General features: G+C 47.8%; 8 protein-coding genes across 14 annotated transcripts in view; 4 read left to right on the top strand and 4 right to left on the bottom strand.

Annotated features, from left to right (window-relative positions):
- The window catches only part of p130CAS (Serine_rich_CAS and FAT-like_CAS_C domain-containing protein p130CAS), a 39,506-nt gene extending 29,635 nt beyond the window's left edge, over positions 1-9,871 (top strand). For 2 of the 3 annotated variants that reach the window (XM_015188106.2, XM_001352437.4), the window contains exons 3-4: positions 803-1,099; positions 6,871-9,871. In XM_015188106.2, the coding sequence (XP_015043592.2) occupies positions 803-1,099; positions 6,871-8,721 (2,148 nt within the window). In that variant the 3' untranslated portion in view covers positions 8,722-9,871. Of the gene's footprint in view, positions 1-802; positions 1,100-6,431; positions 6,574-6,870 lie in introns of those variants that run through there. The other variant, XM_015188107.2, reaches the window with a different exon arrangement.
- A 1,630-nt stretch (positions 9,872-11,501) lies between these two features.
- Positions 11,502-12,700, bottom strand: LOC6899959 (formylglycine-generating enzyme). The gene is made up of 2 exons (XM_002135291.3): positions 12,130-12,700; positions 11,502-12,070 (listed from the first exon to the last, which is right to left on the bottom strand). The coding sequence occupies exons 1-2, from the start codon at positions 12,665-12,667 to the stop codon at positions 11,589-11,591; spliced, it is 1,020 nt and encodes a 339-aa protein (XP_002135327.2). The 5' UTR covers positions 12,668-12,700; the 3' UTR covers positions 11,502-11,588.
- Positions 12,701-12,921: 221 nt separating this feature from the next.
- On the top strand, positions 12,922-20,729 carry LOC4812534 (uncharacterized). 5 transcript variants are annotated; one of them, XM_015188103.2, is made up of 8 exons: positions 12,922-13,052; positions 15,583-15,818; positions 15,899-15,972; positions 18,345-18,762; positions 18,829-19,154; positions 19,240-19,424; positions 19,487-20,304; positions 20,593-20,729. In XM_015188103.2, the coding sequence occupies exons 4-7, from the start codon at positions 18,346-18,348 to the stop codon at positions 20,290-20,292; spliced, it is 1,734 nt and encodes a 577-aa protein (XP_015043589.2). In that variant the 5' UTR covers positions 12,922-13,052; positions 15,583-15,818; positions 15,899-15,972; position 18,345; the 3' UTR covers positions 20,293-20,304; positions 20,593-20,729. The 5 variants fall into 5 exon arrangements, with proteins under 5 accessions (XP_015043589.2, XP_015043588.2, XP_015043590.2 ...); XM_015188102.2 differs by lacking the exon at positions 20,593-20,729 and having other exon boundaries at positions 19,490-20,567; XM_015188104.2 differs by lacking the exon at positions 20,593-20,729 and having other exon boundaries at positions 19,487-20,567.
- Positions 12,967-14,390, bottom strand: Vdup1 (arrestin family protein Vdup1). Its single transcript, XM_033381678.1, has 3 exons — positions 13,903-14,390; positions 13,641-13,823; positions 12,967-13,571 (listed from the first exon to the last, which is right to left on the bottom strand). The coding sequence occupies exons 1-3, from the start codon at positions 14,356-14,358 to the stop codon at positions 13,176-13,178; spliced, it is 1,035 nt and encodes a 344-aa protein (XP_033237569.1). The 5' UTR covers positions 14,359-14,390; the 3' UTR covers positions 12,967-13,175.
- Mkp (MAP kinase-specific phosphatase) lies at positions 20,465-21,217 on the bottom strand. The gene has a single exon (XM_015188101.2). It carries the CDS (start codon positions 21,194-21,196, stop codon positions 20,579-20,581), a length of 618 nt encoding a protein of 205 aa, XP_015043587.1. The 5' UTR covers positions 21,197-21,217; the 3' UTR covers positions 20,465-20,578.
- Positions 21,185-22,386, bottom strand: LOC4812215 (tRNA pseudouridine synthase-like 1). Its single transcript, XM_001352434.4, has 4 exons — positions 22,276-22,386; positions 22,085-22,213; positions 21,714-22,028; positions 21,185-21,652 (listed from the first exon to the last, which is right to left on the bottom strand). The coding sequence occupies exons 1-4, from the start codon at positions 22,320-22,322 to the stop codon at positions 21,211-21,213; spliced, it is 933 nt and encodes a 310-aa protein (XP_001352470.4). The 5' UTR covers positions 22,323-22,386; the 3' UTR covers positions 21,185-21,210.
- Positions 22,387-22,560: 174 nt separating this feature from the next.
- Mtch (Mitochondrial carrier homolog 1) lies at positions 22,561-24,308 on the top strand. The gene is made up of 4 exons (XM_001352433.4): positions 22,561-22,985; positions 23,042-23,210; positions 23,277-23,774; positions 23,840-24,308. The coding sequence occupies exons 1-4, from the start codon at positions 22,781-22,783 to the stop codon at positions 23,910-23,912; spliced, it is 945 nt and encodes a 314-aa protein (XP_001352469.2). The 5' UTR covers positions 22,561-22,780; the 3' UTR covers positions 23,913-24,308.
- A 1,304-nt stretch (positions 24,309-25,612) lies between these two features.
- LOC6899958 (uncharacterized) lies at positions 25,613-26,328 on the top strand. The gene is made up of 3 exons (XM_002135290.3): positions 25,613-25,740; positions 25,812-25,977; positions 26,042-26,328. The coding sequence occupies exons 1-3, from the start codon at positions 25,696-25,698 to the stop codon at positions 26,248-26,250; spliced, it is 420 nt and encodes a 139-aa protein (XP_002135326.3). The 5' UTR covers positions 25,613-25,695; the 3' UTR covers positions 26,251-26,328.
- Positions 26,329-27,942: the final 1,614 nt, after the last annotated feature.

Here is a 27,942-nt window from a genome sequence, read left to right as displayed (position 1 = left end):
GATAGTATATGTAGTATATGCCACGGTCCGTTGCTGGCCGCCAATTGTCTCTAATTAAAAAGTAGCTGCAACTTTTTAATGGAAACAATTAACCCAAAAACGGACAATTGAGTGCCGACAACAGCAGCAGCAGCGGCAGCGGCCGCGGCAGCTACAAAAATAATGTGTTATAAATAAAAATCAACTTTTGGCATAAATTTCGATCGCGAAAAACACATGTTGACAACATTTTCGTGGTGCACTTTGATGTTGCCTGCCCCCACGGCAGCAGAGCAATGGGAACATTTTTTGGAGAACATCGCGGCACCGCACCACAGATCGGGGCGTCGTGTCGGAAAATTGCATTAAACATGTGGGACAGCAATGATCCGAAACAGATCTTAAATAGAATGGCAAGGAATGCGTCTGGCAATTAAAAACAAGCGAAAAATTATTGCAATATGTTTTCCTTAGCCATTTTTTTGCTCTGCCGATATGTGCGTATGTATGTTTTTTCATTAATAATTCATTCAGCATTGAGTTGATTAAAAAGCAATCAAAATCAATTGAGATCATTGAGAAAAGACATTGAGGGAGGGGAAAAAGGAATGGAAGGAATGGGAAGGCTAAAAGTTGCGAAAAATTGGGGAAAAGAATAAAACAACCACTTGAGTAGTGGGAATATTAAAATACTTGAAATTCGCACAAATTTCCTTGGTTTTCCTTGGCTTTTCCCTTGAGTTGATCGAGTTTCCCTCACCAATTGCTTATGAGCATGCACTATTTTGATTGCAATTTTCACAAAATTTCTCTATGTTTTCAGGGTCTATGCCCCGGCAACCGGTTACGCATTTTGAACTCGTACGATTCGGGCTGCTTCTCGCCATCGCCGGCCAGCTCTCCGATACCCTCGCTGGCGGCCAGCACCGCGACGCTGAACAGCTCCATCTGCTCCGCGGAGATCTATGAGAATGGGTCCATCATCAGTGCGGTCTCGTCCTCAGGTGGCGGTGGTGGCGGTGTGGTGACAAATGGCCAAGGAACGACGCACCACGAGTCCTCCTCATCTGCCACGCAGGGCCGTGGCACCAGACGATCGTGGCATATCTCACCGAACAAGGTAAATATACCCATATACCAATTCCAATGTAAATCCTGGTTCCCGTTCCAGTTGGCTTGTCAATTTCTTAATTTTCCGCTTCGTCGGACTCGGGGACTCTGGGATTCTGGAAGTCTGAGAGTCTGGGGCTCTTAATTGATTTCGTTTCTTTCTGCAACATTTACATGCATACATCCTCCTGGCTGCTCGGTGGCTTCTCCGGTGGCTACTGAATTATGATATTTGTCGGGAAAGTGAAAGAAAGTCATTTCTGTTTCTCCTTCGGTCCATCATTACGCTTTGAGGGGTCCATCGTTCATCGTCCATCGTCCATCCCCATTCCCCACGCTGCACAGTGCCCACTGCAGTCTCCTTTCAACTCTCCTCTCCTCACGTCAACTGCGTGTCGTAATTGTGCAATTAATAAGAGTTGCAAGAGTCGATCCTCGGTTGCAACTTGGGGCTCTGCCTCGTGACTGTGCCTCTCGTGCTCGTGGGGCAGCACTCTGGGGGCTCTGCAGCTGCTGGAACTGCTGGAGCTGCTGGTGCCGCTGCTGCTGTCCAACGGGTTTCCCCTCTTTGCATTCGGGCTTGTAATTTGCCAATTTGTCAGCTGGACATGCGTTTTATTTGCATTTCTTTCACTTTGATTTGGTTTGATTTGGAAATTGAAGGAAACGAACAATTTGCCATCGGAAGAGCACATCGAAAGATCAATAGAGAAAGATCATAAATGATGCCAGGAGATGGCAGAAAAGACTGTACAGACTAATGGGGAAAGAGGTAGAAAGACTGGAAGCTATATCTCCGGAAGGGAACACAAGAGTCTCTCAAAGCAGGATCGATTATATTTTTGGATAGATGGAAAGACATATGTTTGTACATATGGCTGCAAAGATAGATCGATCTCTGACACTTTAGATCATATCTAGCGCTGTCTTTGATAAACCTTTCGCTTTCGTGGGTCTTTGGGGAATCCCCATTCCCCACTCCCCACTTCCCACTCCCCACTCCCCGTTCGTCGACTCTGAGATTACATAAGGCTTGAACTTAATTGGAGATCGGATCGCCATCGGATCATTATTAGCACCGCATGCAAGCTGCGGCGGCGGCGGCCTTCGAGACTCTGAACTTTGGCATCCAATACGCCCACAATCCCCATGGTGGGAGGATGGATGGATGAATGGATAGATGGATATGGATGGGATGGTCAGTGGTTTTGATGCGGTGGACTTTCGCTTTCCCAGCGCACTGCGGAGCTGGAGATGAGGGCTGGGGGCTGGGGGCTGGGGGCTCGCAGGCAAATCAAATAAAATGAAACCCAAATTACAGAGTCGTAAACATTTCCTCGCATTATCGGCGGCTATCAATCTTAACTGGAGGCAAGTGAAACCATAAATTCAAATTCAAATTCGAATTCAAAGTAAACGCTATGCGGGGAGAGCTGTTGGGGAGCGTAAGCTTAGGCTGGAGGGGCAAGCCACAAATTGCTGCACGCCCCAGCTGCCATTTCAACGGAGGCCCAAAAACTGCGAACTGCATCGCAGCATCGCAGCATCGGAGCTGAAGTCCAAGTCGAAGTTTGGGGAGAAACCTTTTCCCCTTGGCTGGTGCTAGTCATAAAAGTCTCTGACAAAACCGTAAATGCTGCTGCCTTTGTTCATTCGTTCGATTTGATTGACTCGGGAAACCGCCGCGTGCGAAGCTGTCACTCGAAGGCGTCAAATGGGATGTTGGTGGAGGGCTTCGAACACACAGCTCTGCACTTAGCACTCTATTCGAATATCAATGAGTCCGAATGAACGAGTGAATCTCTGTGGTATTCCCATTGACCTATTTGTGGGGCCACAGGTTGATCGAACTTTGGTTTTGGGTTGCGTTTTTAGCCAGGAACGGAGTTCAAATTGTGGCCTAGAGTTGGGAAGATACGGAAAAATATGGGGATACAATAGAAAGATTTACAGATTGTTTCGCTATAGAGCTAGACAGATCTAGGAGATATGAGGATCGAATGAAAAAGAGATGAATAGAAAGATCGATAGATTGAAGAGATCATTAGATTGAGCGATCGAAAAGTTATATACAGATATCCGTACATATATATGTATCGTCTGAAATGGATCCCAAATCCCATGGTGTGAAAACCTGTAACGCCTTTGCCCAGCGAGAGACAGACATTCCTTGGGGCTAATTGAGAACGGAAATGCCTCGTCTAATGTTGTGCAATCGTTGGACTGCCCAACGCCACACAGATACTGTGCTTACTGGTCATATCGCTCGTACCTCCAGCATCCCACAACCCACATACTTAAGTATATTTTATGGCGTAAACCCAAGCTGCTGGTTTGGGGAAAAACTCGCCTCCACCGTTAGACACCGATAGACGGCGGCAGTGGAAGTGGCAGCGGCAGCAACATTGTGTGACAACTTCAAGTTCCTTGAGCCCACATACAGACTACAGACTGCTCTTTGGAGCAGACTCCGTCTCCAACTTCGTCTTGGTCTCCATCTCCATCTCCATCACCATCTCCGTCGCCGTCGCCGTCGCCATCTCCGTCTTTGTCTCCTTCTTGGTCACGCACTGACCATAAAGCCAAAAGCAAACCCATTCGAACCAAGCCAAAAGCCAAAAGAAACCAAACCGAACCGAACCGATCCAAAGTCAGGTGGTGGCCAAATGCAACCGCTGCTGCAAAAGCCAATGAAGATTTATGGCCAGATCCAAAAGCAGAGAGCGAGTGCCAGAGTGCCAGAGCGGTAGAGCGGGAGAGCGAGCGACGACTCTTTTGCTTGAGCAAAACATGTCATTTTTATTTTATTGCCCAAAAATGGTTACAAATGCAGGGGCCCCGAGAGCCCCAGAGTCGCAGAGCCGCAGCCACAATAACTCTTTTTCGTATTTCGGATTCTGCCGAGATTTGTGCGTGACCAAAGTTATGGCCAGAGTGTGGACGGAATGGGATAGTATGGTATGGGATGGGATGGAATGGGATGGGAGTGGGATTCCGCCATCGGATCGGGCAATGCGGATTCGCAGCAGAAATATGTGGAAAGCAGCGGTGAAAAGTCTCGTCTCGTCTCCACAAAAGCGGAGGAGATGCGTCCGCAGCAAGGTCGTTAGTGTTAGGAGCATGGAGCCAGGGGATTACCGCATTCGACAGCAGCAACAGCAGCGGTTCTCCGCAGCAGATCCTCAGATCCCTTCCCAGAGATCTGTTTATTCTTTCTCCTCTTTCTTTTCTTTTCTTTGGATAATTAACATTTTCCATACGAATGTATTTTGTTTTTTCGTCGGTGCGGTACGTGAGAAAATGTTGAAATCCGAAAAAACTCAAGAACTGCGTGGGCCTCTTCTCTCTCTCACCAGGGGGCAGGTGTCCATTGTAGGGAAGGAAAGGCAGGGGAAGGGAAGGGAGCATTGAAATGCATTCAACGAACGAAACTGCGAAACTCCAGAGATGATTATCTACCCCCCACCATCCTCCTCCCGGTTTGCTACTGTTTTCGGGAGTGGAATTTAAACGAGAACATAAAACGATTTGTTTTCCTGAGATACGATACACATCTTCCTTCTCCTCCTCCTCCTCCTCCGTGTCCGCGGACACTCGAAGAATCTGGTATTATTACTCCTTGACGTGTGGGGAATACAACAACATTCGTGCATATCTTTCGAATATCAAAAGGCAATTAAATGAGGGAGCAGCCCCCTGGCGGATGGCCCAAAACCCAAGCCCATGGAGTGCCCCAAATGTGTCATAAATATACACAAATGTACACAAATCTCGTGATATATGCCCCGGAAAAGTTGCCCATTTGGGTCGCACACACAAATAGGAAATTTTCGCCAGAAAGGAAAGACAGGACAGGACAGGCAAAAAATGTGGGTCAGTGGGAAAAACCAAGCCCACAAAAACAGAACATAGAAATTAAAGGAAAGGAAACCAAACCAAACCCCCTGCTGGGCTTGGTTCGGTTCTTCTTGGAGATTGGTTGTGCAATTGCCGAACCCAAGAGCCCAAGAACCCAAGAAGAACACAAGAACCCAAGAGAACCACTTTTCAGGTGGTCAAGTCTTTGATGATCTGGAGTTCTTGTGGTGCTTGTGGTACGGCACTTCAAATGGCATTCAGCTGTCCATTCAGCTGCTCTGATTCCCCCGATAAGATATGAGATAAAAGATAGAAGAGCGAATGCCGAATGCCGAATGCCGAATGTTGATATGCTTTTAACGAAATCCATCCCGCAGTTTGTACAGCCTCAGCTGTTCTCTATCGCACCGCACCGCATCGTATCCCTTTTTCTTTTATTATTTTTTTGGCATTTTGTTGACTCGTGTTACGCGTCAATTGGCACTTCAATGGTTAGGGAAAACAAAAGGGAAACAGAACTCAGGCAACCCGATACGGGATGGGATGGAGGGGATGGGATGGGATGGGGAACTGCAGCCACAGCCGCAGCCATCGCCACGAGTGTCCACTTCAGGTAGCATTCTTCTTAATTTATTTGTTCCTCTGTTCCCCTTTCTATAGATCGATCCGATCCGATCCTCCCGTTTAGAGGGGTTACTTCCTGGCGTAACGGTTTGCTTAATTAGGAATCGATTCATTTCGCTGGGCTGCAGCGGTAGGCGTGTCTTCCCTCTTCCCTTTTCCCTCTGCGGTGGTACGTGCCACGCTTAGACGAATAATTTCACATATGCCGCAATAATAATATTTCATCATTCGACGGCAACATATGGCCGCAGATCGCATCCCCTAGGCCTCGGGGAGGGTTGGGTTAGGGTTTCGCCTTGGCATATATTCAGGAACTTAACTTTAACGTTAACGTTGATGTTGTATTAGTTTTCCAATTTGGATTATGTGACTTTATTGTAATGCAATCTACGCGGAAAGAGATTAACTTTTTGTCCTCTAGTCCTCGGGTATTCTGTTGCGCTAATCCTTTTTTTATGGCAAATCAATATGGTTGAAAAAGTGATTTGTTGAAGGGGTGTCGTGCTTGATGTACATATAATTGGATGGCATTCATTCACTCGTTCTATTATATGTAGTTCTATCATATTTGAGGCATGCATGGAAGAACAATAGTTCTTTCATTTCCCATTATCCCTTTCATAGTCATACTTTTCTATTACCATGATTCTCCATTAATTATTCCCTGCACTGGTCTTCTATATGGTATGGCGGGGGGTCCTTTGGTCCTTTACCTTGACACTGAACCGCCTTGAACTGCAATCGACAGAGGAAATGTCCTTGCCTTCCTGTCCCCTTTTTTCTATCCAGCGCGCATGCGCCACTAAATTCCCATTTTGAAAATTTCCCCACTTGGACGACGACTCCGTTTACAACACTCTTTGGGGGCTGCAGTCGCAGTCGGGAAAGCCATCTGTACAGCGACGTTTTTTATACGCCGGAGTTTTTACTTTTTTTTACAGCTTTTTATATTAGTGCATTTTTGCAATAATTGAGAAACAATATGTGATAATCAGACAGCAGGTGAGGCGGGAACCGAACCCCCAGAACCACAACCACAACCACACCCACACCCACTCCCACACCCATACCCACACCGACAAACAGAAACAGCACAACTTCCCTCGTGGTAGACGGTGGTTCATTCACAGGTTCACTCGCCAGACAGGCAGCAAAGAAAATCGATAGGCCACGGGTGTGGGTTGTAGAATGGAACTCGACCAGTAGTACTCGTAGTAATAGTAATAGTATTAGTGGCATAGCCACCCATGGTACAGCGACTAATCTTTGTGTGCTTTGTGCTCTCTGGTTTCTCCTCAGGTTATTACACCGCAGAGACACGGTGATGTCTACATCTACAACTGCTCGCCCACATCGTTGCCTGGAGCCGGAACAGGAGTCCGCACATCGTACCAGCAGATCTACAGCAACCAAAGCATCTACCAGAACCTCTCCATGATGTCAGCTGCCCAGCAGAATCAGAACGGTGGCAGTGGCAGTGAGTTTGAGACGTACGACATCCCCAAGCCTGCCACGCCCGTGCCGCTGAACTACGACAGTTCCAAGGGGGGACACCCGAGGACACCCACATCGATCTCCGGGCTGGGAGCGCGCTTCGAGTCTCTGAAGAGCGTGGCCGCCTCCATCGAGGAGGAGTCGTACGATGTGCCGCGACCGCTCAACAACAGCAGTCTTCTGCAGCAGCAGATGACGCCGAGCAGCTCGGCCTCCTCCCTGCTGACCAGCGACAGCCTGTCCCTCAGCTTCTCCAGCTCGAACCGCTCCTCGCTGGCCAACATGCCCGACTACGACATCCCGCGCCGCAATCCACTGCCTGTGCGTCGCACACCCCTTCAGCCGAGCGGCCTGACCTACGACTTCCCCCTGCCCCCGCTGCAGGAGCAGGACCAGCGCCTGACCAGTGCCCAGAGCAACGGCAGCAGCAGTCCGGCCGTTGCCAAGGAGCTGCCGCTGGAGCTGGGCTCCGCCCTCGAGACGCTGGCCAAGCTGCAGTCCCAGACCACGACGGCCATCACACGGCTGCTCAGCTTCGTGGTACCCGATTGGCGTACCCGTAGCAAGCTGGAGCCGGCCGTCATGGAGCTAAAGCTAGCGGCACTCCGCCTACGCACGGCCCTGCACGATTTGGCCGAATTCGGGGAGGGAGCCCTTGGCAATGCCACGCGCTCGGAGGACCGGAATTTGGCGTTGAAGCTGCGGCCCCTGGTCCGGGCCCTGCGGGACGCTAACAAGCTGATACACGACTCCAGCGAGGCCCTGGATGCCCAGGGCGGCTGGTCCGTGGATGTGCTGGCGCGAAGCGACGAGAAGCATGGCTGCCGACCGCCAGATTCGCTTGACCAGTTGATGGCCTGCGCCCAGACACTCACCGAGGACGTACGCTCTACCACCAGCTTCATCCAAGGCAATGCATCGCTGCTGTTCAAGCGTCAGCTGCCCTCGGAACAGAATGGAGGCAACGGAGCTCCGCCGTCGTCCGGCGATGGATGCAGTCGAGGCAGCGCCGAGTGGCTTGAGGACTACGACTACGTGGCCTTCGAGTCCAAGGATGCAGCAGCCAAGAAGAACCAATCGTTGCGCGAGGCCATTCCCGTCGGCCTAAAGTCGCAGTTCGACACGGTGATCCGGACCGCCGAGAGTACGGCCATGGGAACGACGGGCGGCGTGAGCTCAGTGCCCACTACACCCACGGCACCCACACCCTGCAAGTCGCCGGAGATGACAGACAAGGACAAGAAGCTGGTGCGCTACTACGCCCAGCAGATCTCCACGCACATGGGCAACCTAATGCAGGCGATCGACTCCTTCCTGGAGACCGTGGAGAAGAATCAGCCGCCCAAGTTCTTCATTGCGTACGGGAAATTCGTGGTGGTCAGTGCCCATAACCTGGTGACCATCGGCGACAACGTGCATCGCAACATTTCGAAGGAGGCGCTGCGCGAGAAGATCCTCCACTGCACTAACGGCCTCTCCGATGCCCTGAAGACCTGTGTCCTCAAGTCGAAAAAGGCGGCGGCCCACTTCCCCAGCGGCAGCGCCGTGCAGGAGATGGTCGACTCGGTGGTGCACATCAATACTTTGGCCAGGGAGCTCAAGACGGTGATGCTGCAGGCGGTAAATTTGTCAACGGCAGCCGGCGTGGGAGCTTGAAGAACCGGATCGTCCGCCATCACGGCACAGTATTACGAACTGGGGAAGCTTCACAGTAGCGCTGCCCTGCCTGATCAGTGTCTAGCGATCGCGTAGACTTGCGGCAGCAGAGTCTTCCAGCCTGACAGCGCAATGTTCCTTAACGCTTCGTCTATGCATTATTCCCCCCTGCACAACCATCGAGATGCATCTAGAGATGCAAGTACATCTGAAATTGGCATATCCCCAGCAGACAGAGGCGTCGTCTGTCGCTTTTATTTTGCATTGTGATATTTTTGAGCAAAACATCTGAAAATGCACAGCACCCCAGCAGCAGCCATCAGCAGACAGCAGCAGCAATACCCTACGATCGCACGATCTCCGCATGAACCCGATTAAAACTATATACGATTTGGATCCTATTGTTAAATAACCATCAGAGTCAGTCGCCTAGTTTTAGTTTCGATTCTGTACATAGTGTTTTTTTTCATTTTAGCATAAGACTTTTTTTTTAGATGTCCATCTTGCTAGCCGTAGCCCTAGCCCATCATCCTCCAGCATCAGCATCAGCCCCGCCCCGCTCAGACCCCACGCCATGCGCACAAACAATGTTGTATCAGTGAAGCATTTCAGCGTAGAATACTATTACTATACTATATATTGTATACTCTAGAGATAGTCGTACCACATTATATGTACACATTTACTATATACGTATACATACATACAACACCTAGGCATGTAGGCATATACAACAAGTACATACATAGTCAAAATCTGAAAGATTTACATTCAACATTTTGCATTTGCGCCATGGCAATTTAGTCATCAATATACAAAAATATACACATTAGCAGTAACTACCATTTAAACTGTACGAGCATGTAACAATATGGATAATGCCACATGGTATATGCATGTAGTATGAGTGGAAAGAAGGACGGTGTCCGGTCCAAGCTTAAACTATGCAAAGGGAATATAAATATATTAAAACATACACAAAAATTAGTTCTTTTCCATTATTGAGTGGGCATTTTCAAAAGTCCCACCAACATCGAGGTACTTCAGGTCCGCCTGCTGTGAGTCCTCGAGCTGGTGCGGGAAATTCAGAAGAACACAGCCGATTTGCTGCAACACCACGATCGTGTAATAAATTGATTCATCAATCAAAGAAAAGCATATTTTCAGTGTTGAGGATCCTAGCTATCTAGTAATGTTAAATGAACATCAAAATCGATAAGAATTCCGATCATGGACCGATAACGAATAGCCCATTGTCGGTAAAAACAAAAGTGGATAACGGAGGCTTTCACACTGGCGCTTCTATGGGACTTATTTGAAACAAAGTGGCCAAACTTGTCAACAAACATGCCATTTCCACTTCAAGTGTCGATTTTGGTAATTAAATGTAGTTGATATGTAGCAAATGTGTAGTTTTTGTGTAGCTATTATGTAAAGACATTAATTCAGTGTAAATTGTGGTTGACCGCTTTAGCTTAAACCTTATTTATGAACAATCCAATAAAGATGAGAACTTAAAATTAACCATTCTTATAGGAAATTAATTTTTCAAACGGATAAAACTATGAGTTTAGAGCTGAAGATGCTAGCTAGCTTGTAATATTCAAGAGAATATCAAACACGAGAAATATGATGAATCTTGAATAAAAATAAGTCGTCAGTATATTTCGGTATATTTATAAGCGTCAGTCACACTGAACGGTAGTTTTATAAGCCGGTTAGAAGTGAAAGAATATCGATGCATCGATGGTAGCATGTTTTCTATCGTTTACTATCGTTGAAAGTGGAAAAACTCAGAAAGTAGATCGTATATTTATTTACGTTTTGTATTTGTCCGACATTATGCCGGAAGTTGTGTGCTGCAGATGTGGAGCACTCCCGCATAGTTTGCCATATTGCATTGGCGGCACCGGAAGAGAATATCATTGCTTCTGCTGTCTAAAGCCGCCACCGCAGAAGTGCATATATTGCAATGCTTGGCGGGATATAGACCTGAACATGACGCATACTGGCTGTGTCTCGGGACACTTTCATGTTTTTATCTGTACCGAGCCCTGGCCGCCGTTTCCAACCGAAATAAACAACATTCCCGCCGCACGAGGTCATCCTCCAGAGCACCTGATGCCACTATCCTTTGCGGAGGGGCCATCGTCGACCTTAGATGCTGAATACAATACTGAAAGCTTTGCATCGGAGCAAGAGCAAACGATTGTTCTTGACGACGAGGCGGAAGTGCCCTCCGATAGCGAGTGGGATATAAAACCCCAACAAAAACCCTTACAAGAGCCAAGTTGGTATTCCGTCCAGCAGATAAAGCAGTGGATCCACTGCATACGGTGCAACAAAGTACGGACGTCAAATGCTGGGTGGATAAAACATGCCCAAAAGTGCGCGCAAGATCCACAAAGGAAAGAAAAGAAATTCTTCATCTACAATCATATCAAAGGATGGTGCAACTACCAGGTGCTGGACAGTCGCTGGGACATTCACAGCGGCCCTAAAAACGGCACTTGCCGCATCTGCCGTGAAGCGTAAGTCGATAGAAGTGACAACCTTTTAAATTAAAAAACTAACCAATCTCTTCGATTTTTAGACGGGAAATTGGCGTTCCCCTGCCCTACATGCCAAAGCAACCGTTAAGACCAAACGAGCGAAAGCTGGCCGCGCAGAGATTGCGCAATCGACGCATGAGAAAGCAGCGCCGGATGACACGGGTGTACAGTCCCCCACGCAATCCAGAAACATAAAAAGACACGATGGCTTATCCTTAATACGTAAGATAGTTTAAGACAAGACCACAAAAGTAAGTATATTTTAAAACTGTACAAAAGATCCAAAGAACGATGTATGCTGTGTACCATGCCGCCTCACGCATCCTTGGCACATCGAAAACCCAGATTTCCGGCTGAGCTATCTTCGGTGTTTTGCGAACGAGCCGCACAGCGGTAGCGGAAGCAGTACGACTTGTGGCACAAGTAGGAGCCGCCCTTCTTGACGCGATTCGGACTCTCGCTAACGTCGCTCGTGTCCCACAAATCCGCAGTCCATTCCCAGACATTGCCCACCATGTTGTAGAGGTCGTACACATTCTGGCGGTATCTGTCCACGGGGCAGGTGCCCTCGTATCCATCGTCGGCCGTGTTGCCATCGGGAAAGTCGCCCTGCCAAATGTTCAGCCAGTGCTGATCCTTGGGCATCAGCTTATTGCCCCACGGGAAGAGTTTGCGTTGCTTGCCCCCTCGGCAGGCCGCCTCCCACTCTGCTTCGCTGGGCAAACGCTTTCCGGCCCAGGTACAGTAGGCAACAGCATCGCGCCAGGACACATGCACCACGGGATGCTGTTCGAGACCTATGCACAGATGGAAACAGATGTCAAGATGGCTCAAAGGCAATATTTAAAGACATCACCGTTTAGGCTGCTGTCGACGCCGTTGGGATTTCGCCAGCCCACTCCACTGACCTTGTACCACCAGGGTGCACTGGCCACGCGGTAGTCCTCAAGTCGCTTCTGCTCTGCCGCACTGAGCAGGGTTTTGAAGAGAAAACTGTCGCCAAACCGTTCCGCTTCTGTCGTGTATTTGGTGGCCGACACAAACTCTTCAAACTTCGCGTTGGACACCTCGTGCTTGTCCAAGTAAAAGTCCTTCAGTTTCACCAACCGCTCGGGCGACTCCCGATCTGCTTGGAAGTGCGGGATGTCGGTGCCAATGTGTACGCTGCCACCGGGGATCAGGGACATGCCCTCGATCTCGGGCTCCACCTCAACGTCAGCATAGTAGTCGCGATAGTGCTTGTTCGTATTTCGAGCCTGTCGTTGGCATACTTGATCCGGCTCCTCCACGACAGTCGCATCCCTCTCCAGCTTGTTGCAGCCGCAATCGCCATTCGTCCCATAAACGAAAATTATCAAAATTATCCAATTACCATGTAATGTTAATGTTTTCATTTTTTTTTTTCATTTCGACTATATCGATACGTAGTCGATATTTGTGAACTATCGATTAAGAAAAGCATCTATCCCTGGTATCTAACTTTAAGCGAATAACGGAATTGGCCATAGATGAAATCAATTCAATTTTTTTTTTCTAGTTAAGTGTTTAATCGTTGTGTAATTACATAAAATAAGTATGTGAACGATCGCAAAGGCTGGCGTTAAATAAAGACAATGTTGGCACATGGTCGTGTGTTGTAAATGAACAATTGCCACAGAGAAATCCGCTGCGGCAGCACGTCGAAATTAGTTGATGATTTTTAGATTATTTAATTACAAGAAACAAATAAGTCGTATTATATAAACACGGTGAAAGTAACTAAATAGCCAAAAAAAAAAGGTAAGTCGTAAGTCTCAACACATTGGAAACAGTACACACAAGTTAAATTGTAGGTTTAAATTAGTTTATGGCGCAATTTGTTGTTAACAAGAACTATAAATGTGTGTGTGTTTGTGTGTGCGGCTATGCTTCACTCGGTTTCTCGTGCATCCATGGCCGAAATATGGGCAACGTTGAGGGGTAATGCGTATGCGTGTCCGGCTTTAGCACCGATTCTGGCCACGTGTTGGCATTGGCTGCATCGCCGGAGTTGTTCCGGAATGGATAGGTCGCCAGTACAATGGGCAGCTGCAGCTTGATTTCCTTCTCCATCGACTTGGGCTCGATCACAAAGAACACATCGTAGGATATTTTGATCAAGTGACAGCCGTGCAAATTGGTCGGCGGCAGCGGCGGTACGTACAAGCTCTCGTTGTGCCACTCATCCTTCCCACCCGGACGTATCTTTCCGCGCACCAGGACGGCCAGCTCCCGCTTCTCCGTCTGCAGCACCTTGCCGCGCGCCAAGTACTCGATTGTCTGAAAGGAAAGGATTGTCCGAGGAATCAATGCCTGCTGAGCACTGCAGCGTCAAACTGTGGATCTTACCTCTGTGAGGGACGCCTTGGTGCGCTTAATGGACACATTGCTATAGTTCGAGATGAACGCTGTGACCAGAATGTTCTCTCCGGGCACATAGCCACCGCGATCCAGGGACACTCGGCACTTGATCTGACCACCGCCCACGCAGACGACGCCGAGCTTATGCTCCACCTCGCAGGTGAACGGTTGCTGTGCGGAAGGATACGGATACGGATGCCAAGGAGCTGCGTGAGTATTATAATCTCTGAATATAGCTAGAGCTACTCACTGCCAAAATCGGTTTCTCCAGGTTCAGGTCGATGGGGTTCATCACTATAAACACCTGGTGGTTCTTGTGTATGATGCCGTTGTTTTCGCGCAGCGCCGCCTTACAGTAGAACTGAATCCAGCCGTAGCGGCCCAGGAACGTCGATGGCAGGCCTAAGGGCAGGCCTAGCTTGAAAGGGAAGCTGTGTATTCCCGGCGAGAGTATGGCCGGACCTCCCTGGTCCACATCGCCGAGCAGTCGCATGCGGAAGTCAATGTAGTTCTCCTTGTCATACGTCCGCTCCTGGCGTCGGCCGTTGCGCACCACGCCCTCCCCCACCACATGGAAGTGCAGTCCCAGCGCCGGCGTCTCATCCTGCAGCTCGATGAGCACACGTCCGGACAAGAACTGGCCGGGAAAGTACAGCAGAGAAGTGTTGTCGAAGATGATCAGGAATTTAAGTAGTTTGCGCGGCATCTTCGCTGCGGATGTGGGTGTGTTGCACTGCGCTCGTGTCTGCTTTCATTCCCCTGTTGCACCCCGTTGCTCCCAGTTGTGCGGTCCGTTTGTCCCTGGAAATATTCAACGAAATTCAATGTAAAGGAAATTCCATTTCGTGTTTCGTGTTTCGCGTTTGCAATTATTTGGCAACGTCGCGCATGCGTTCAGTTCGGTTTGGCTTTTTTAATGACAACTTATCTGTCATACTTGGCTACGTCTCTGGCTACGAGTACGAGTAATATGTAGGTATGTTTTCTCGGATATTTATGTGGGTAGCGTAGCATCTAGGCGGGGTAGAGGAAGGAGACCAAAACCAGTTTGGTGTAGCCCCTAGAGATGGCTGCGTGTGCGACCATACAACGCATTGACTTCATGGTATCCCAGAAGCAAGGTCAGTCCATGGAGCATCTCGTGATGCGGATCGTGTCACGGACCCAGCTCTGGGGCCAAAGTCAAGTATGTACATCTTGGCCAAAACCGTAAGCTGCAACAGCCATAACAGCCATAACCGGGGATTTGAGCCACTTTGGTGCATTGCTTGGCGACAATACTCGTAAATTGTCAATTGGGAAATCGAGAGGAAATTGACGTAATTTGCTCATGGGAAGCCAAGCCACAGCCGCAGCCAAAGCTCTTTGTTGTCGGCCAATCTACATCCGATTGCTGCCTCTTAAAGCGTTGTGGGTGCACCCAAAAAAATAATGATTATTGCTCGCTTTATGAGCGTATATACGTACTTTTATACACACACAAAGGTATTTTTTGTTTGCCAGACCGGGGAATCGATCCAATCCGATCAGAAACGATCCGTTCAGTCCCGAAGTTCAATTAAGCGCGCGGTCACTTGGCTAGATCTAAACCGCGCACGCTGACGTTTGTTTAGCGACTGAAGCAGTCGTCATCGGTTCATGCACCAGACCTCGCCTGTGGCTGTGACTATAGCTATGGCTGAAAAAGCCAAACAACTTGTTTTGAGCGCGTTTTTGTGAGCAACTGCTGGCAACGAGAGATTCAGCTGGAGCTGGGAGATGGAGCTTCAGGCCAGATGCCAGATGTCGTAATATGCCACTGAGAAGCCTCGCAGCTTTTGATTTTATTATTGTTACTGGTTCCCATAACAACATTATATATATATATATACATATAGGCGGATATAAAGGATAGGATACGATTAATGTTACGCCTTTCTTTGTGTGGCAGGTTGCCTGCCCCAGCCAGACCGACCGTCTGCATGTTCACCTGTGCCTGACCGAAACAATGACGACCCCCAGAGGATGGAATGGAACTCGATACGGGGGAACCCTTAGAACATTTCACATGCTGCCGCCGCCGCCGCCGCTTCCAGCTTTGTTTGCAATTGATCCAAGCCAGTTTCCACAAATGGAATGCCTCAGCCGACGACACTGGCGACTTACGGCACAGCGCACTGATTTTGGGTGAGTTATTCAAATTCATATTGAATTGATCCGCTCGATTACAAGAGCAATTCGCTAATCAAATTTGGTAATACTCGTAGACACTTCGCACTCATGGAGCCAAACGGCAGGCCAGGCCAGGCCAGGCAGGTGTTGCGTCGTCGCACTCTGACAAGTACGTAGCCTTATTTAGCAGCTAAATGGGTTTTGGACTTGGATTGGGATTTGGATTTGGTCGCACCTACAAAATGCTTGACTTATAGGCTGCGCAAGACAGACACGAGGAGACACCAAGCCTGTGCAGGCTGTACATACTCGCGTACAGTGCAGTACAGTACATGTACATGTACATGTGTATGGTGTATGGTGTATGGTGTATGCAATGCACATAAATGCATTAAGTGGCACACATTTATGCATTATGCATGCAATTCATACCGGTTTAGTGTTGTTTTTAGGTATCCAAATCGAAGAACCTCAACTGTAACGTAACTCATGAAAATGAAAGGCCAAAAGCCAAGCCAAAGCCAAGCCAACTATCAAAAGAAAACACAAATCGCACTGGCTACAGAAATTGAATCGACAAATGGGCTAGCAGCCAGTGCGGCATTATACACTTACGAGTATACATTATAGGCAACATAGATCCTTTGATTTGATCATGTATCAGTAGAGTTGTCCGCTCAACTTAGGTGGAAACCTGCCCAAACTACTGTATACATATTTGGACAGATTAGAGAGTTGTAGAAAGAGCTTTCCATTAAGAGGTTTTTGTAGTCTAAATTGGCTGAGAATTGTGGACTTAATGACCCCAACAATAACCACGAAAGATGGACGGAGATACGTAGACGAAGACGAAGACGAATACGAAAACGAAAGATTTCCCAGTCTGCGGTCTAAACTGTACAGAGTATTCGGAAATTAGTTTACTTCTGACTAGAGTGGAGTGGTGTGGTGTGGTGTAGAGTGCTATGGAGTGAAGTAAAGACAGAGACAGAGACAGAGACGTCTATACTTGTTTGGACTGAAATGATAATCGACTAGCTGCTGGGCTGCCGGGGTTTTGGGTAGCCAGCAATTAAGTCCGGTGGAGTTACAGTGGAGGTTCAGTAGTGTTTTGCTGCTCCAGAGGCACCCAGGTCTCTGGATCTGAATCTGAATCTGAGTCTCGGCTTCGTTTATCGCTTTGTTACAGCCACACTCTTCAATTGGGTTGAGTATACGCGTACACTCGTAATTATAGTAAAACTCTGTCTTTCATAATAGAGTAGCGAAAGCAAAGCAAAGCCAGGCCTAGGCACAGGTTCGGTTCGGCTCGGCTCAGCTTGGACTGGCTGGCGGCCAAGAATATCTCTGCATAGCATCAACTACTCTCGTACAAGGGGAGTGGCCGGGACAAGTTATAAAACTTACCCACGATACCGTAAAATTCAAAGAGAAAAACAAAAAGTGTTTCTTCATACAAGCCACTCGCATCGCACACTCCACTGTTAGTCGGAGCCACAGTAAGAGCAGACGCAGCCACAGCCACAGCCACAGAGCGGCAGTCCCGGAGTTAACATGGTGTCTTGCTTGCCACACAGGCCACTGTGTGGTGTCTGTTTGTGTGTGTTTTGGCCACTGTTAGCGCTGCTCTTGGCTTCTTTTGCCAACCGAGCGCCACTTCGTTTGGACAGGTCTCTGGTCCGCTCTTACTTGCTGGATGGAGTTTCTTTTTAAGCTCGGCGCTCGTCCGCGTCGTGCCTCAGTTGTAGCGATGACGTTGAGCACGCTGGTAAGCCATATTCCCGCTGAGGGAATTCCGCCGTCGACCGTCGAGCGTCGACCGTCGAGAGACAGGTGTAACGCGAGAAAGTTGAAACTGTAACACAACACAACACAGCACAAAAACTGTGTTGCACGCTCGTGTAATCGTACTCTTACTGGTACTCCATCTCCATCTACATGAGTCATCATCGGTGTGTGGTGTGGTGTGGCACTTACACGGTGCATGGTGGCACATGTAACGGAGAGAAGAGACACCGCGAGAACCGCGCGCGCAGTGGCTTGTTCTAGTTTGTTAGCGATCTTGTCAGCAGAAATGTACACATGTTATGAGCGGCGACACTGCGGATTGTCGAGAGATTTGCATAATTGCCTAATTAGAGATCTTGACACATTGTTAACAGCCAAAGAGAGCGAGCGTCCAGCTCTGGCGGCTGGAACGGAGACTATTTTTGTTCGAGTGGAGAAGAGCAGTGAAGAGAAGAGAATAAATGTTAGCCCATTCTCAGTCGGAGTGGTGATCGGGGGAGAGTGGGGAGTGGGAAGTGGAGCTGTGGAGCTGTGGAACTGTGCTGTGGTCAAAGGGGAAGGGTATCTCAAAAGAGTTGCTGCATAAATTATATGTAACAAATGTTTTCGTCGCTTTGTGCAAAACCGTTAAATGCTCGCCCCGTCTTATACAATAAGTTATTTGCATATGTATATTGTTATACGCCGGACCGGACGGGACGGGATGGGATGATAGCAACTAACCCACTTCTCTGTTGTGTGCCATTTCCACAGAATGCCAGCAGACACAATGCAGACCACTGACCAGGCAACGGTTGCACGGTTCGACTACCAGAAGACGATGCCCGCTCTAGAGGACGACGCTGCGGGGGAGGATATAGAATCGGTCTCGTCTGTGGCGGACAATCTGTCGATTTGGATTGATGGCGAGGAGCACTGGATATCGGGCGTGGATGGGAGCACAACCTGCGCGGATCTAATCTGCGCATTGCTCAGCTACCAAGACGATCCGCAGGAAGCAGGACCGCCAAATGCAGATCCCCTGAAGCCAACGGCGAACATCAAACATCCCCCGCCAGCGATGCAGGAGTACGCGATTGTGCAGAAGCAGCGGCACTACGAGGAGTACCTGGATGGCAGTGCCAGACTCTTTGATGTTATCAGCAACCGTCATGCCTCGCCAAAGGAGGAAGTAAGACCAAGGCAGACCAAGGGACTTAAATTCGAATTTGTTCACCCTCTCGATATTTCCCCCTAGTGTCAGCTCCAGCTACGCCATTTAGCCACTTCATCGGCGAGCAAACACACCCCGACAACGGACAAGGACAGTGGAATGGGCAGTCCCGTGGACAGTTCTCGTAGCATGCGCTTTCGAAGAAGGGGAAAGCACAAGGTGCTGCCCTCTCCCAAGCTGCCGATGGCACCAGATCACTGGGGGGGAGAGGGCAGAGCCAACAACCCCAAGCAACCAAAGAGAAGCCGGAAATTGCAGCAGAGGAACTGCCACATGACTCCGAAGGAGAGTCTGCTGACCATCATTCTGGCCCAGGACGAAACTATACTCCAGCAGATGTCCATGTTGCAGTAAGTTATGCGCAAGTTATAAGGAAGTACCTTTGGAAATGTCCATCTTATATTTTATATCCTCCTCCGAATCCGCCTCCCGAAGCGAAAAAGATCGACAAATTTTGAAAATCGAAGAGGAGAAGCATCGAGTGCGTGAACGGGAGTTGGGTAAGAACTACCTGCTCGAGACGTACTTGAAGGACTTGGACGAGCCGCAGGACAATAGCCCTACTATAGAAGAAGTCGATGCGGATGAACCAGACGCAGAGGATGTTCCATTATGTACAGGTAACAGGCGTTCTGTAAATATCAGCTATCAAACCTGCTATTTAATGGCATTCTATTCACAGAAGATGATTATAGAGCGGACACTGCTTGGACGCCAAACGATGCCGAGGTCAACGACGAGATCCGAGTGTACTGGCTCGAAAAAATTCATGCCGTGAACAAACAGCTCCAGCGGGAGGAGGAGCTGCTCCTGAGTCTGCACGCCAAGGTGCGTAGGCATCAGGTGAAGCGGGCGTATCAGACAAAGAGTGAGGTGATGCTGCAAATCGATCGACTCGATACAGAGCTGTCGACACAGGTAGCGGATATCCACCGAGTGGAACGGAAATTATTCACGGCCAACGAGCAGCTAAAAGCCAAGCTGGGAGTGCTCGAATGTTTGGGTCGCGAATTCGAGACAACAGTAGCCGTTGCCGGCAATGATACTCATAAAGAACCCACAGCCCCAGCTACAGCCACTGAAGCCGTCGACACCAACGAAGAGGTCACCGAGGCAGCCAAAGTGGCGAAATTAATCCAATCTTCAATGCGTGACGTAGATGATCTCCGTATGTCCGTTAAATTGCCTCCAGTATTAGAAGCAGGGGGAAATCACAGAAACACAAACCGCAACCACAATCGCTGCCTGCCCCCCCAGGAATTGGCCGAAAAGAACTTGAATGTTCGATATGTGGCCGACAAGGGCTTAGCGAAGCAGATGTTTACCACGAGCAGTATGGGACACACCCTCACCCCTACCTCACCAGCAGCAGTGGATGCCTACAGTGGAGGAGAGATTGGACCCATATTAGCAGTCGCACCGGATAAGATCTATGCAAATCCACTGAGATCAGCGCTAGATCTACAGCACTTGGGCACCCTCGTCTAGATTGAGATTGAGGTGAGCGACTGGAGGGGGGTGGAGAGAAGTGAAGGGTGGAGAATCGGGGGTGCAATCCATTTAAGAATCTCGTGTAACGTATTTTGAACATCCGTACCAAATTGTTGTCAACTAACCAAATAGAGATTTGATGTTTTGTTAATGTTTAAACATAATTGTCCTGTGTCCGTGTTGTGTATGTGCATGGATGAATTGTTTTCGTGGGGCATGGGCACTAAGCACAAAAATAAAGCCAAAATGCAGGTAGGCGGACACCGACTTAACCTATTTATATTTATGTTTTACTAGACTTCTTCAACTGCTGCATGAAGCCCGCATTGGGTTGGATGCAGGGCCGCCAGGACTTGACCAGGTTGTAGGCATCCTCGTAGCACATGTCCCGCCGCTGCATCAAGTAGCCAATGACAACAGAGGCAGACCGCGAGACGCCCGCGTTGCAGTGGACTAGAATGCAGCCGCGGGCCTGGCGAGCCTCCTCGATGAAGTCTATGGAGACGGGCAGCACATACCGCAGCAAATCCGTTTCGGGCAGATCCAGACAGGGTAAGTACTTGCACGTGACTGACGTTGGTAGCTCGATACTGGGGGTTTCTATGCCAACGCTGAGTATATGCGTCAGCTTGAACTTCAATATGTTTTCCGTACTGACGGCATCTTGGGAGCCCAGATAGAGGAATTCACTAAGAATGCACGCGGGCACGGCGTCTGGTTTTGTGTCCACGACAAAGCCATACTGTCGTGCCTCGAGCTGTTGGGGGGTCGTGGTTGCTCCGTCCTCGCTTCCAGAGGACCTACGCCGCTCAACAAAACGGGCGCCGGTGGGTGTGGTGACGACGGTGGTTGTGGGCCTTAGATTGGCCAGCCGCTTCTGCAGCTCATACAGCAGTATCATGACTAGGGCTTAGCTTAGTTGTCCGTACTAAGTGTATCTCTGTAGTGCACACGGCACAGGTAAAGTCCGCAGGCTGGCGCTGGAACTACTCGGGAATCCCACGAGTGCTTGGAAGGTATGGTCAGCATCTGGTAGATGCACTTCTCGTCAATGCGGTCGCTGCCTAGGGAAAGCAGCGACCCTACAATACGTCTCACTTGCTTGTAGAGAAACGATTTGGCCTTGATCTCTATGTCCCAATAGTCGTATGTTTCCGCAGCCAGAGTGGCGTTCGATGGCAGGGCAAGCGTTCGGCCAGGTCGTATATTGATCTCGTCGATTTTGCGCAGGGTGAACATGGGATGGTCACGGCTGAGGCTCTTCTGCCGGCTGACGCTCATGAATGTGCGAAAGTCGTGCACGCCGATGAACATGCGAGCCGCGTTGCGGATGCGTTCAATGTCGAAGGTCGGGGCCCTGTGGGGAAAAAGGAATGGTCAGCGAACGGCAGGCAAACTGTGCAGGCAGAACACTATACAGTAAAAAATAACAGCGATCAATTTCCTCCACGGGAACAAATGCCTCGAATCCTTTGTTCCGAAGCTTCCCGTCGTCGAACAGGGGTCTACGCGCGACGGCAAAGCGATACAAGTAGGTTCTCCCTATGGCGTGGTAGCGACAATGGAAGGTATCTGGCACCACCTGGCTGCTGAGCACGCGGATGGGAAGGCGCTGCTTGTCCAGAGTCCTGTTGAGAACTCCCGTCAGCGTTGTGGTATCATATGGTTGGCCATCACGGCGCGCCAAGTCCACGTGCACCGTCGAGTGCAGGGCATGAACACCCGCGTCTGTGCTGGGAATGAATTTGATTAGCAGATCAGAATAGCCATTTGGCCTTGAGGCACTTACCGACTGGACAGCACCGTTTGTATCTCGTTGGTGGGATGAAAAACTCTTAGTGCCAGCTCCAAGCAGCCTTGAACTGAATTGGTGTCCAGACTCTGTGGCTCCAACTTGTTTATGGTCTTCTGTATACCACTGCATGAATGAATAGTTGCCGTTCATAGCTATATGTGGGATCTAGTTAACAAATTGCTCACCGAAAAGTTGTGCCTATGTATGAAATGTTGAGTAAATATCTGTGCATTTTCCTACCACCACCCACATAACACCCACATACAGAAAGAGATGGTCGCAAACAGCTGTTCGCGAGGTATCGATATTCTATCGATAAGAGGTAAATACAATTCGCCACAAATTGTACAACAGTTCACTTACATTTTACAGTCATTAAAAAAGTTATTCAATAGTTTTACGTCAGAGCAAAATTTAACTAAACAAGACTAAATATTATATTCTTGTGACAATCTCTCAGAGCTTGTATCTTTCTATCGATACTGCATATATCGATATTGTGTCAAGCAAGCGAGGCAGGTTCTCTCATAAAAAAGTTTTGTAATCAAAAAAACCAAATCAAAAATTGTGCATTGGCAGAGCCGGTTTATTAGAAAATTGCTCCGTTTCTTTTTTTTCGCTATTTGTACCAAATTCAGCGCGGAAGTGTTCCCTCTTCAAAAAGCAGAAGCAGAACTAATCAAAAACATAATGGACGGAGCTCTTTCACGAACTGAGAATACGGAGGTGAATAGTTGGATTAAATTTGGCATGCGCCTGGGAGTTAGTGCTGCCTTGCATCCGTTTGAGTACTCCAAGACGCTGATTCAGCTGGGATATGAGCCGATTGCTGCCATTCCCAGCACGTCGTGGACTGGCAAACCAATCCTGAAGCTGCCGAACATTTTTCAATACAGTGGGTACAAAGTTCTCGCTTGCCGGTCAGGATTAATATCGTTCTTACCTTTGCAGCCGGTCACATCAAGAGAATTGATGGATTCTATGGCTGCTATCGTGGCCTGGCACCTAAGCTGGTTGGATCCGTTGTGGCGATGGTGGTGAGCGAGCGGGTGGTCGAAAAACTGGGACTGAACTCTTTGGAGGAATCCAAGGATGACACAGATATGTCGGAGGAAGACGAGTAAGTGTTAATTTACAAATATTCTTCAGCTCCCATCTGATTAGTTGTCTCATTTGTTTGTTTCAGGTATGCTCAATTCAAGCTACATCTGAAGCGTGATATTGTGGTGACTGTGAGTGGAATCGTCGCGTCGCATCCTTTCCACGTGATCTCGGTGCGGATGATGGCCCAGTTTATTGGCCGCGAGACTCTGTATCGTTCCATAGCCGGTTCGATTTCGGAGATCTGGAAGACTGAGGGAATTGGTGGCTTCTTTGCTGGTCTGGTGCCCAAGCTCTTGGCCGATGTTGCCTGTCTGGTTCTCAGTAGCTCCACGATCTATATTTTGAACAAATATTTGATCAAGGACAAGCTGACCAGGCAGTACAACGCTGCCATGATACAATTTGGCTATTCAAGTGTGCTGTATCCTTTGCTAGTGGTTTCCACTTGCTCGGCTGTGAGTGGGTCGCGTCTGATGGCCGGGCAACCGCCCATCATGCCCGCCTACGCTAATTGGGTAGACTGCTGGAACGATCTGCAGGCCCGTAAAGAGCTTAAGCGGGGCGGCTCGCTCCTTTGGCGGTAAGTTTTAATCGAATTGACAACAGCTTTATTACTAATGGCCCCAACACAACCCTTTTTTTTAGCTCTCAAATTAAACGTTCTCCCAGCATTTCGACTGGCTTTGTGCCTTTGCCCACAATAGCTCGTTATCAATAAACACCATAGCAAACGTAATGATTATACGACGAGAACAGGCTCTGAAGTCCCCCCATCAACTGCCAAACACGCCTAGCGTTGTTTGCCTTTGCATTTTAATAGTACCACGAAGACGTTGAGGTCCAACCGAAGACAACCGCATTTCATTTACTGCGACAAATCCAATTATACATCTACATATGTTGAAGTGTGTGCATTCCCATCGGGGTCGCTTAGCCTTACGTTCTATCTATCCTCGCATTGTATCAATTTATTTATCCGCATCCCAATATCTCCAAATTCTCTAAAGCGAAACAGTTTTCCCAAATCCTACAGACTGCGCATTACCCTTGTTACTGTTTTATTGCGACAGTGTTTCAAATAAATATACCCAAAGAGCGGAAAAATAGCCAAACATTTCACAGATTAATTTTTCTACATTTTTCATTTGTTTATTTACAAAATAAGGTTTACTCAGAGGTCATCAACCACTAAAAAAATTAATGTTTTAAATTGTACGAAGCTAGAAATGTAAATGTAAAATGTTCATCGATTGCCAGGGCTTTCCCGATCATGAAAAGACATGCCGCACCCCGATCGGCTGCCGTATAGAAGATATGTAGTGCGCGGGAAAAACCACTATTTGAATGATGTGCAAATCCAAATCTTCGGGAGGCACCATAGATATAGTTACATCATTAAATTTAAAAAAAATCGGTCCCATTTTTGCAGTCGAGATTATGATGCCAATCGACATGCTGAAGATTTGGGTTTGCACATCATTCAAATACTTGTTTTTTCTGCACGCTATATTTCTGCTAAACGGCAGCCGATCAGGGCGCGGCATGTCTGTCCGTGATCGGAAGAGTCCTGCCAATCGACTACCATCAGAAAAAGGAACACCCCTTTTTTCACGATTTTCGCAAAAGATCATGATGGTTACATCATTGAAATTGCCAAAAATCGGCCCCGTTTTTTTAGTCGAGATTTTGATGCCGCTCGACAGTCTGGACCCTCCCGATCCTGGGAAAGTTGGTCCTACACCTATCTGGCCCTATTAGTCTGAGATATAGCCTTCCGAAGATAAGGATTTGCACATCATGCAAATACTGGTTTCTTCTGTATGCTATATCTCGACTGTAGGGCGGCCGTTCAAGGCGTGGCATGCCTTTTTGTAATCGGGAGAGTCCTGCCAACCGATTGGCATCAGAAAAAAGGACATCCGTGTCCTCACGATTTTCGCCAAAAATTATGATGGTTACATCATTGAAATTGCCAAAAATCGGCCCCGTTTTTTTAGTCGAGATTTTGATGCCGCTCGACAGTCTGGACCCTCCCGATCCTGGGAAAGTTGGTCCTACACCTATCTGGCCCTATTTGACTGAGATATAGCCTTCCGAAGATAAGGATTTGCACATCATGCAAATACTGGTTTCTTCTGTATGCTATATCTCGACTGTAGGGCGGCCGTTCAAGGCGTGGCATGTCTTTTCGAGATCGGGAGAGTCCTGCCAACCGATTGACACCTGAAAAAAGGACATCCATTCCATCACGATTTTCGCAAAAAATCATGATGGTTACATCATTGAAATTGCCAAAAATCGGCCCCGTTTTTCTAGTCGAGATTTTGATGCCGTTCGACAGTCTGGATCCTCGCGGTCCTTGGAGAGTTGGTCCTGCACCCATCTGGCCCTATTTGTCTGAGATATAGCCGTCTGAAGATTTGGATTTGCACATACATAATTCAAATAGTGGTTTTTTCTGCACGCTATCTCTGCTAAACGGCAGCCGATCAGGGCGTGGCATGTCTTGTTGTGTTTGGGAGAGTCCTAGCATATTTTTGGTCCTGGTTAGTACTGTATAATAAATAAAAATTAGTAATATACTTTCACTGACAATAGAACTTTACCTTATTCTTAGAATGCTATTGGTCCTGCCACTTACCATAGTGGAACAAGCGAACTTTCTGGATTCGATCCCAGGATCTTCGACTCTGGCATTCGGCTAACGCCTCGTCATCATGAGCCAGCCATGACGGTCATTCATACGCCGTCTAATCAAATTCTGGGCTTCAGCTTCAAGACGCGTAAGTGAAACAGGACATAACTGTGGACATATTTTAAAATATATTTTCCGATTTCCCCCGCCAGACGGAGTCCTGTCTAAGCATTACCGAGACGCATTCGAGGCAGACCGAGGCCTATTCCAGCCAGACAGAATCGTAACCCAGCAGAACAGAACCGCACCCTTTCCAAGATCCGAACCTAACAAGTCATCGTCATCCTTCGACCTGGCCATCGACAACTATCTCAAGGACTTTGGCTATGGCAACCAAGACAGAAACTACGTGGACTTCTAGACTCTAGATATGTATATCACGTAGTTGTTAGGTTTAAGGATATGCATTTAGAAACTAGATTAAAATGTTTATTTATTTATGCTAAGCTAAGTTTTGATGAATAAAACTATTGAAAAATCATCCTTGCTTTATCCTGTATCGGGGAAGCTATTCCGATTAAGAAAAGGCGTGTCACGCCCCGATCGGCTTACAAATAGCAGAGAAAATTAAATATTTTTGATTGGGGAAAATGTCCTTGGTCCTTGATAAGGACTCCATTAATCCAGGGAGATTTTTTCGATTACAGGAAACCGTCGCGAGTCACGATCGGGCCGCAAATAGCCGAGAAACTTAAATTTGTAAGGTGGGGGTTGTTGAAGTCCTTACCGAAGGATCAAGGAAATTTTTCTGATCACAGGAAGCCGTAGCACGTTCCGATCGGGCCACAAATAAGGAAAAAAACAAGATACACATGTCTGGAGAAAATATCCTTGATCCTTGGTCCTTGATAAGGATTCCATTAAATCAAGGACATTTTTCCGATAGCAGGAAGCCATCGCACGTCCCGATCAGTACCCAAATAGCCGAGGAAACAAAATATGTATATTTTGGGGTTGTTATAGTCCTTACCTAAGGATCAAGGACATTTTTCTGACCCCGGCGGGCCATGGCACGGACCGATCGGGCCACAAATAAGGTGAAAAAAGATATATACGTCTGGAGGAAATGTCCTTGACCCTTGGTCCTTGAAAAGGACTCCATTAGATCGAGGATGTTATTCCTAACACAGGAAGCCGTCGCATGTCCCGATCGGGCCAATAATAAAGGAAAAAACAACAGTTGTTGTTGTTAACAACAACAGGATACCAGGCAAACAGAAATAGCAGAAGGTCGCTGGTTTTTTTGTAATTCCTTTTAATTTTGTTTTTACGTTTTTTCACATTTTCTTTGGCCGCTCAAATGGAGAAGAGCGTTAATTTCAAATCTGGGATACCAGGCAAACAGAAATAGCAGAAGGTCGCTGGTTTTTTTGTAATTCCTTTTAATTTTGTTTTTACGTTTTTTCATATTTTCTTTGGCCGCTCAAATGGAGAAGAGCGTTAATTTCAAATCTGTGATACCAGGCAAACAGAAATAGCAGAAGGTTGCTGGATTTTTTAATTTGTTTTAAATTTCCCGCCATTTGCCAAGCCCCAAAAGTATGCAACACTTTTAATTTTTCTTTGGCCGCTCAAATGGAGAAAAACGTTAATTTCAAATCTGGGATTTTTAAATTTGTTTGCCCGCCATTTTTCAAACCCAGATTTGAAATTAACGTTTTTCTCCATTTGAGCGGCCGAAGAAAATATGAAAAAGCGTTGCATACTTTTGGGGGTTGACAAAGGGCGGGAAATTTAAAAGATTTTTTTTTAAATCCAGCGACCTTCTGCTATTCCTGTTTGCCTGGTATCCCAGATTTGAAATTAACGTTTTTGGCCATTTGAGCGGTTGCAAATTAAAAGTTGTTGTACAACAAATTTTTGTTCTGTTGTTAACAACAACATCTGTTGTTGTTTTTTCCTTTATTTGTGTCCCGATCGGGACATGCCAGGGCATCCTGTGTTAGGAATAACATCCTTGATTTAATGTAGTCCTTATCAAGGACCAAGGATCAAGGATATTTTCTCCAGACATGTGCATCTTGTTTTCTTTCTTATTTGTGGCCCGATTGGA

The sequence above is a fragment of the Drosophila pseudoobscura genome, chromosome X, assembly GCF_009870125.1.
Source record: "Drosophila pseudoobscura strain MV-25-SWS-2005 chromosome X, UCI_Dpse_MV25, whole genome shotgun sequence".
NCBI classification, from domain to species: domain Eukaryota; kingdom Metazoa; phylum Arthropoda; class Insecta; order Diptera; family Drosophilidae; genus Drosophila; species Drosophila pseudoobscura.
Note: the sequence above shows the minus strand (reverse complement) of the source record. Positions and strands in the feature narration are given on the sequence as shown.

Coding starts and splice junctions, on each gene's coding strand:
- LOC6899959 (XM_002135291.3), bottom strand. CDS start 12,667: ATGAAAACATTAACATTACATGGTAATTGGATAATTTTGATAATTTTC. Junction 12,071..12,129: donor CGTCGACAGCAGCCTAAACG/GTGATGTCTTTA, acceptor ATCTGTGCATAG/GTCTCGAACAGCATCCCGTG.
- Vdup1 (XM_033381678.1), bottom strand. CDS start 14,358: ATGCCGCGCAAACTACTTAAATTCCTGATCATCTTCGACAACACTTCT. Junction 13,824..13,902: donor TGGAGAAACCGATTTTGGCA/GTGAGTAGCTCT, acceptor CCTTCCGCACAG/CAACCGTTCACCTGCGAGGT. Junction 13,572..13,640: donor CCAAGGCGTCCCTCACAGAG/GTAAGATCCACA, acceptor CTTTCCTTTCAG/ACAATCGAGTACTTGGCGCG.
- LOC4812534 (XM_015188103.2), top strand. CDS start 18,346: ATGCCAGCAGACACAATGCAGACCACTGACCAGGCAACGGTTGCACGG. Junction 19,155..19,239: donor CAGCAGATGTCCATGTTGCA/GTAAGTTATGCG, acceptor CGCCTCCCGAAG/CGAAAAAGATCGACAAATTT. Junction 19,425..19,486: donor GGATGTTCCATTATGTACAG/GTAACAGGCGTT, acceptor TTCTATTCACAG/AAGATGATTATAGAGCGGAC.
- Mkp (XM_015188101.2), bottom strand. CDS start 21,196: ATGATACTGCTGTATGAGCTGCAGAAGCGGCTGGCCAATCTAAGGCCC.
- LOC4812215 (XM_001352434.4), bottom strand. CDS start 22,322: ATGCACAGATATTTACTCAACATTTCATACATAGGCACAACTTTTCG. Junction 22,214..22,275: donor TACATAGGCACAACTTTTCG/GTGAGCAATTTG, acceptor TCATTCATGCAG/TGGTATACAGAAGACCATAA. Junction 21,653..21,713: donor GATCGCTGTTATTTTTTACT/GTATAGTGTTCT, acceptor TTTTCCCCACAG/GGCCCCGACCTTCGACATTG.
- Mtch (XM_001352433.4), top strand. CDS start 22,781: ATGGACGGAGCTCTTTCACGAACTGAGAATACGGAGGTGAATAGTTGG. Junction 22,986..23,041: donor GCCGAACATTTTTCAATACA/GTGGGTACAAAG, acceptor TTACCTTTGCAG/CCGGTCACATCAAGAGAATT. Junction 23,775..23,839: donor GGCGGCTCGCTCCTTTGGCG/GTAAGTTTTAAT, acceptor CCTTTTTTTTAG/CTCTCAAATTAAACGTTCTC.
- LOC6899958 (XM_002135290.3), top strand. CDS start 25,696: ATGTCTTGTTGTGTTTGGGAGAGTCCTAGCATATTTTTGGTCCTG. Junction 25,741..25,811: donor CTAGCATATTTTTGGTCCTG/GTTAGTACTGTA, acceptor CCTTATTCTTAG/AATGCTATTGGTCCTGCCAC. Junction 25,978..26,041: donor GGGCTTCAGCTTCAAGACGC/GTAAGTGAAACA, acceptor TTCCCCCGCCAG/ACGGAGTCCTGTCTAAGCAT.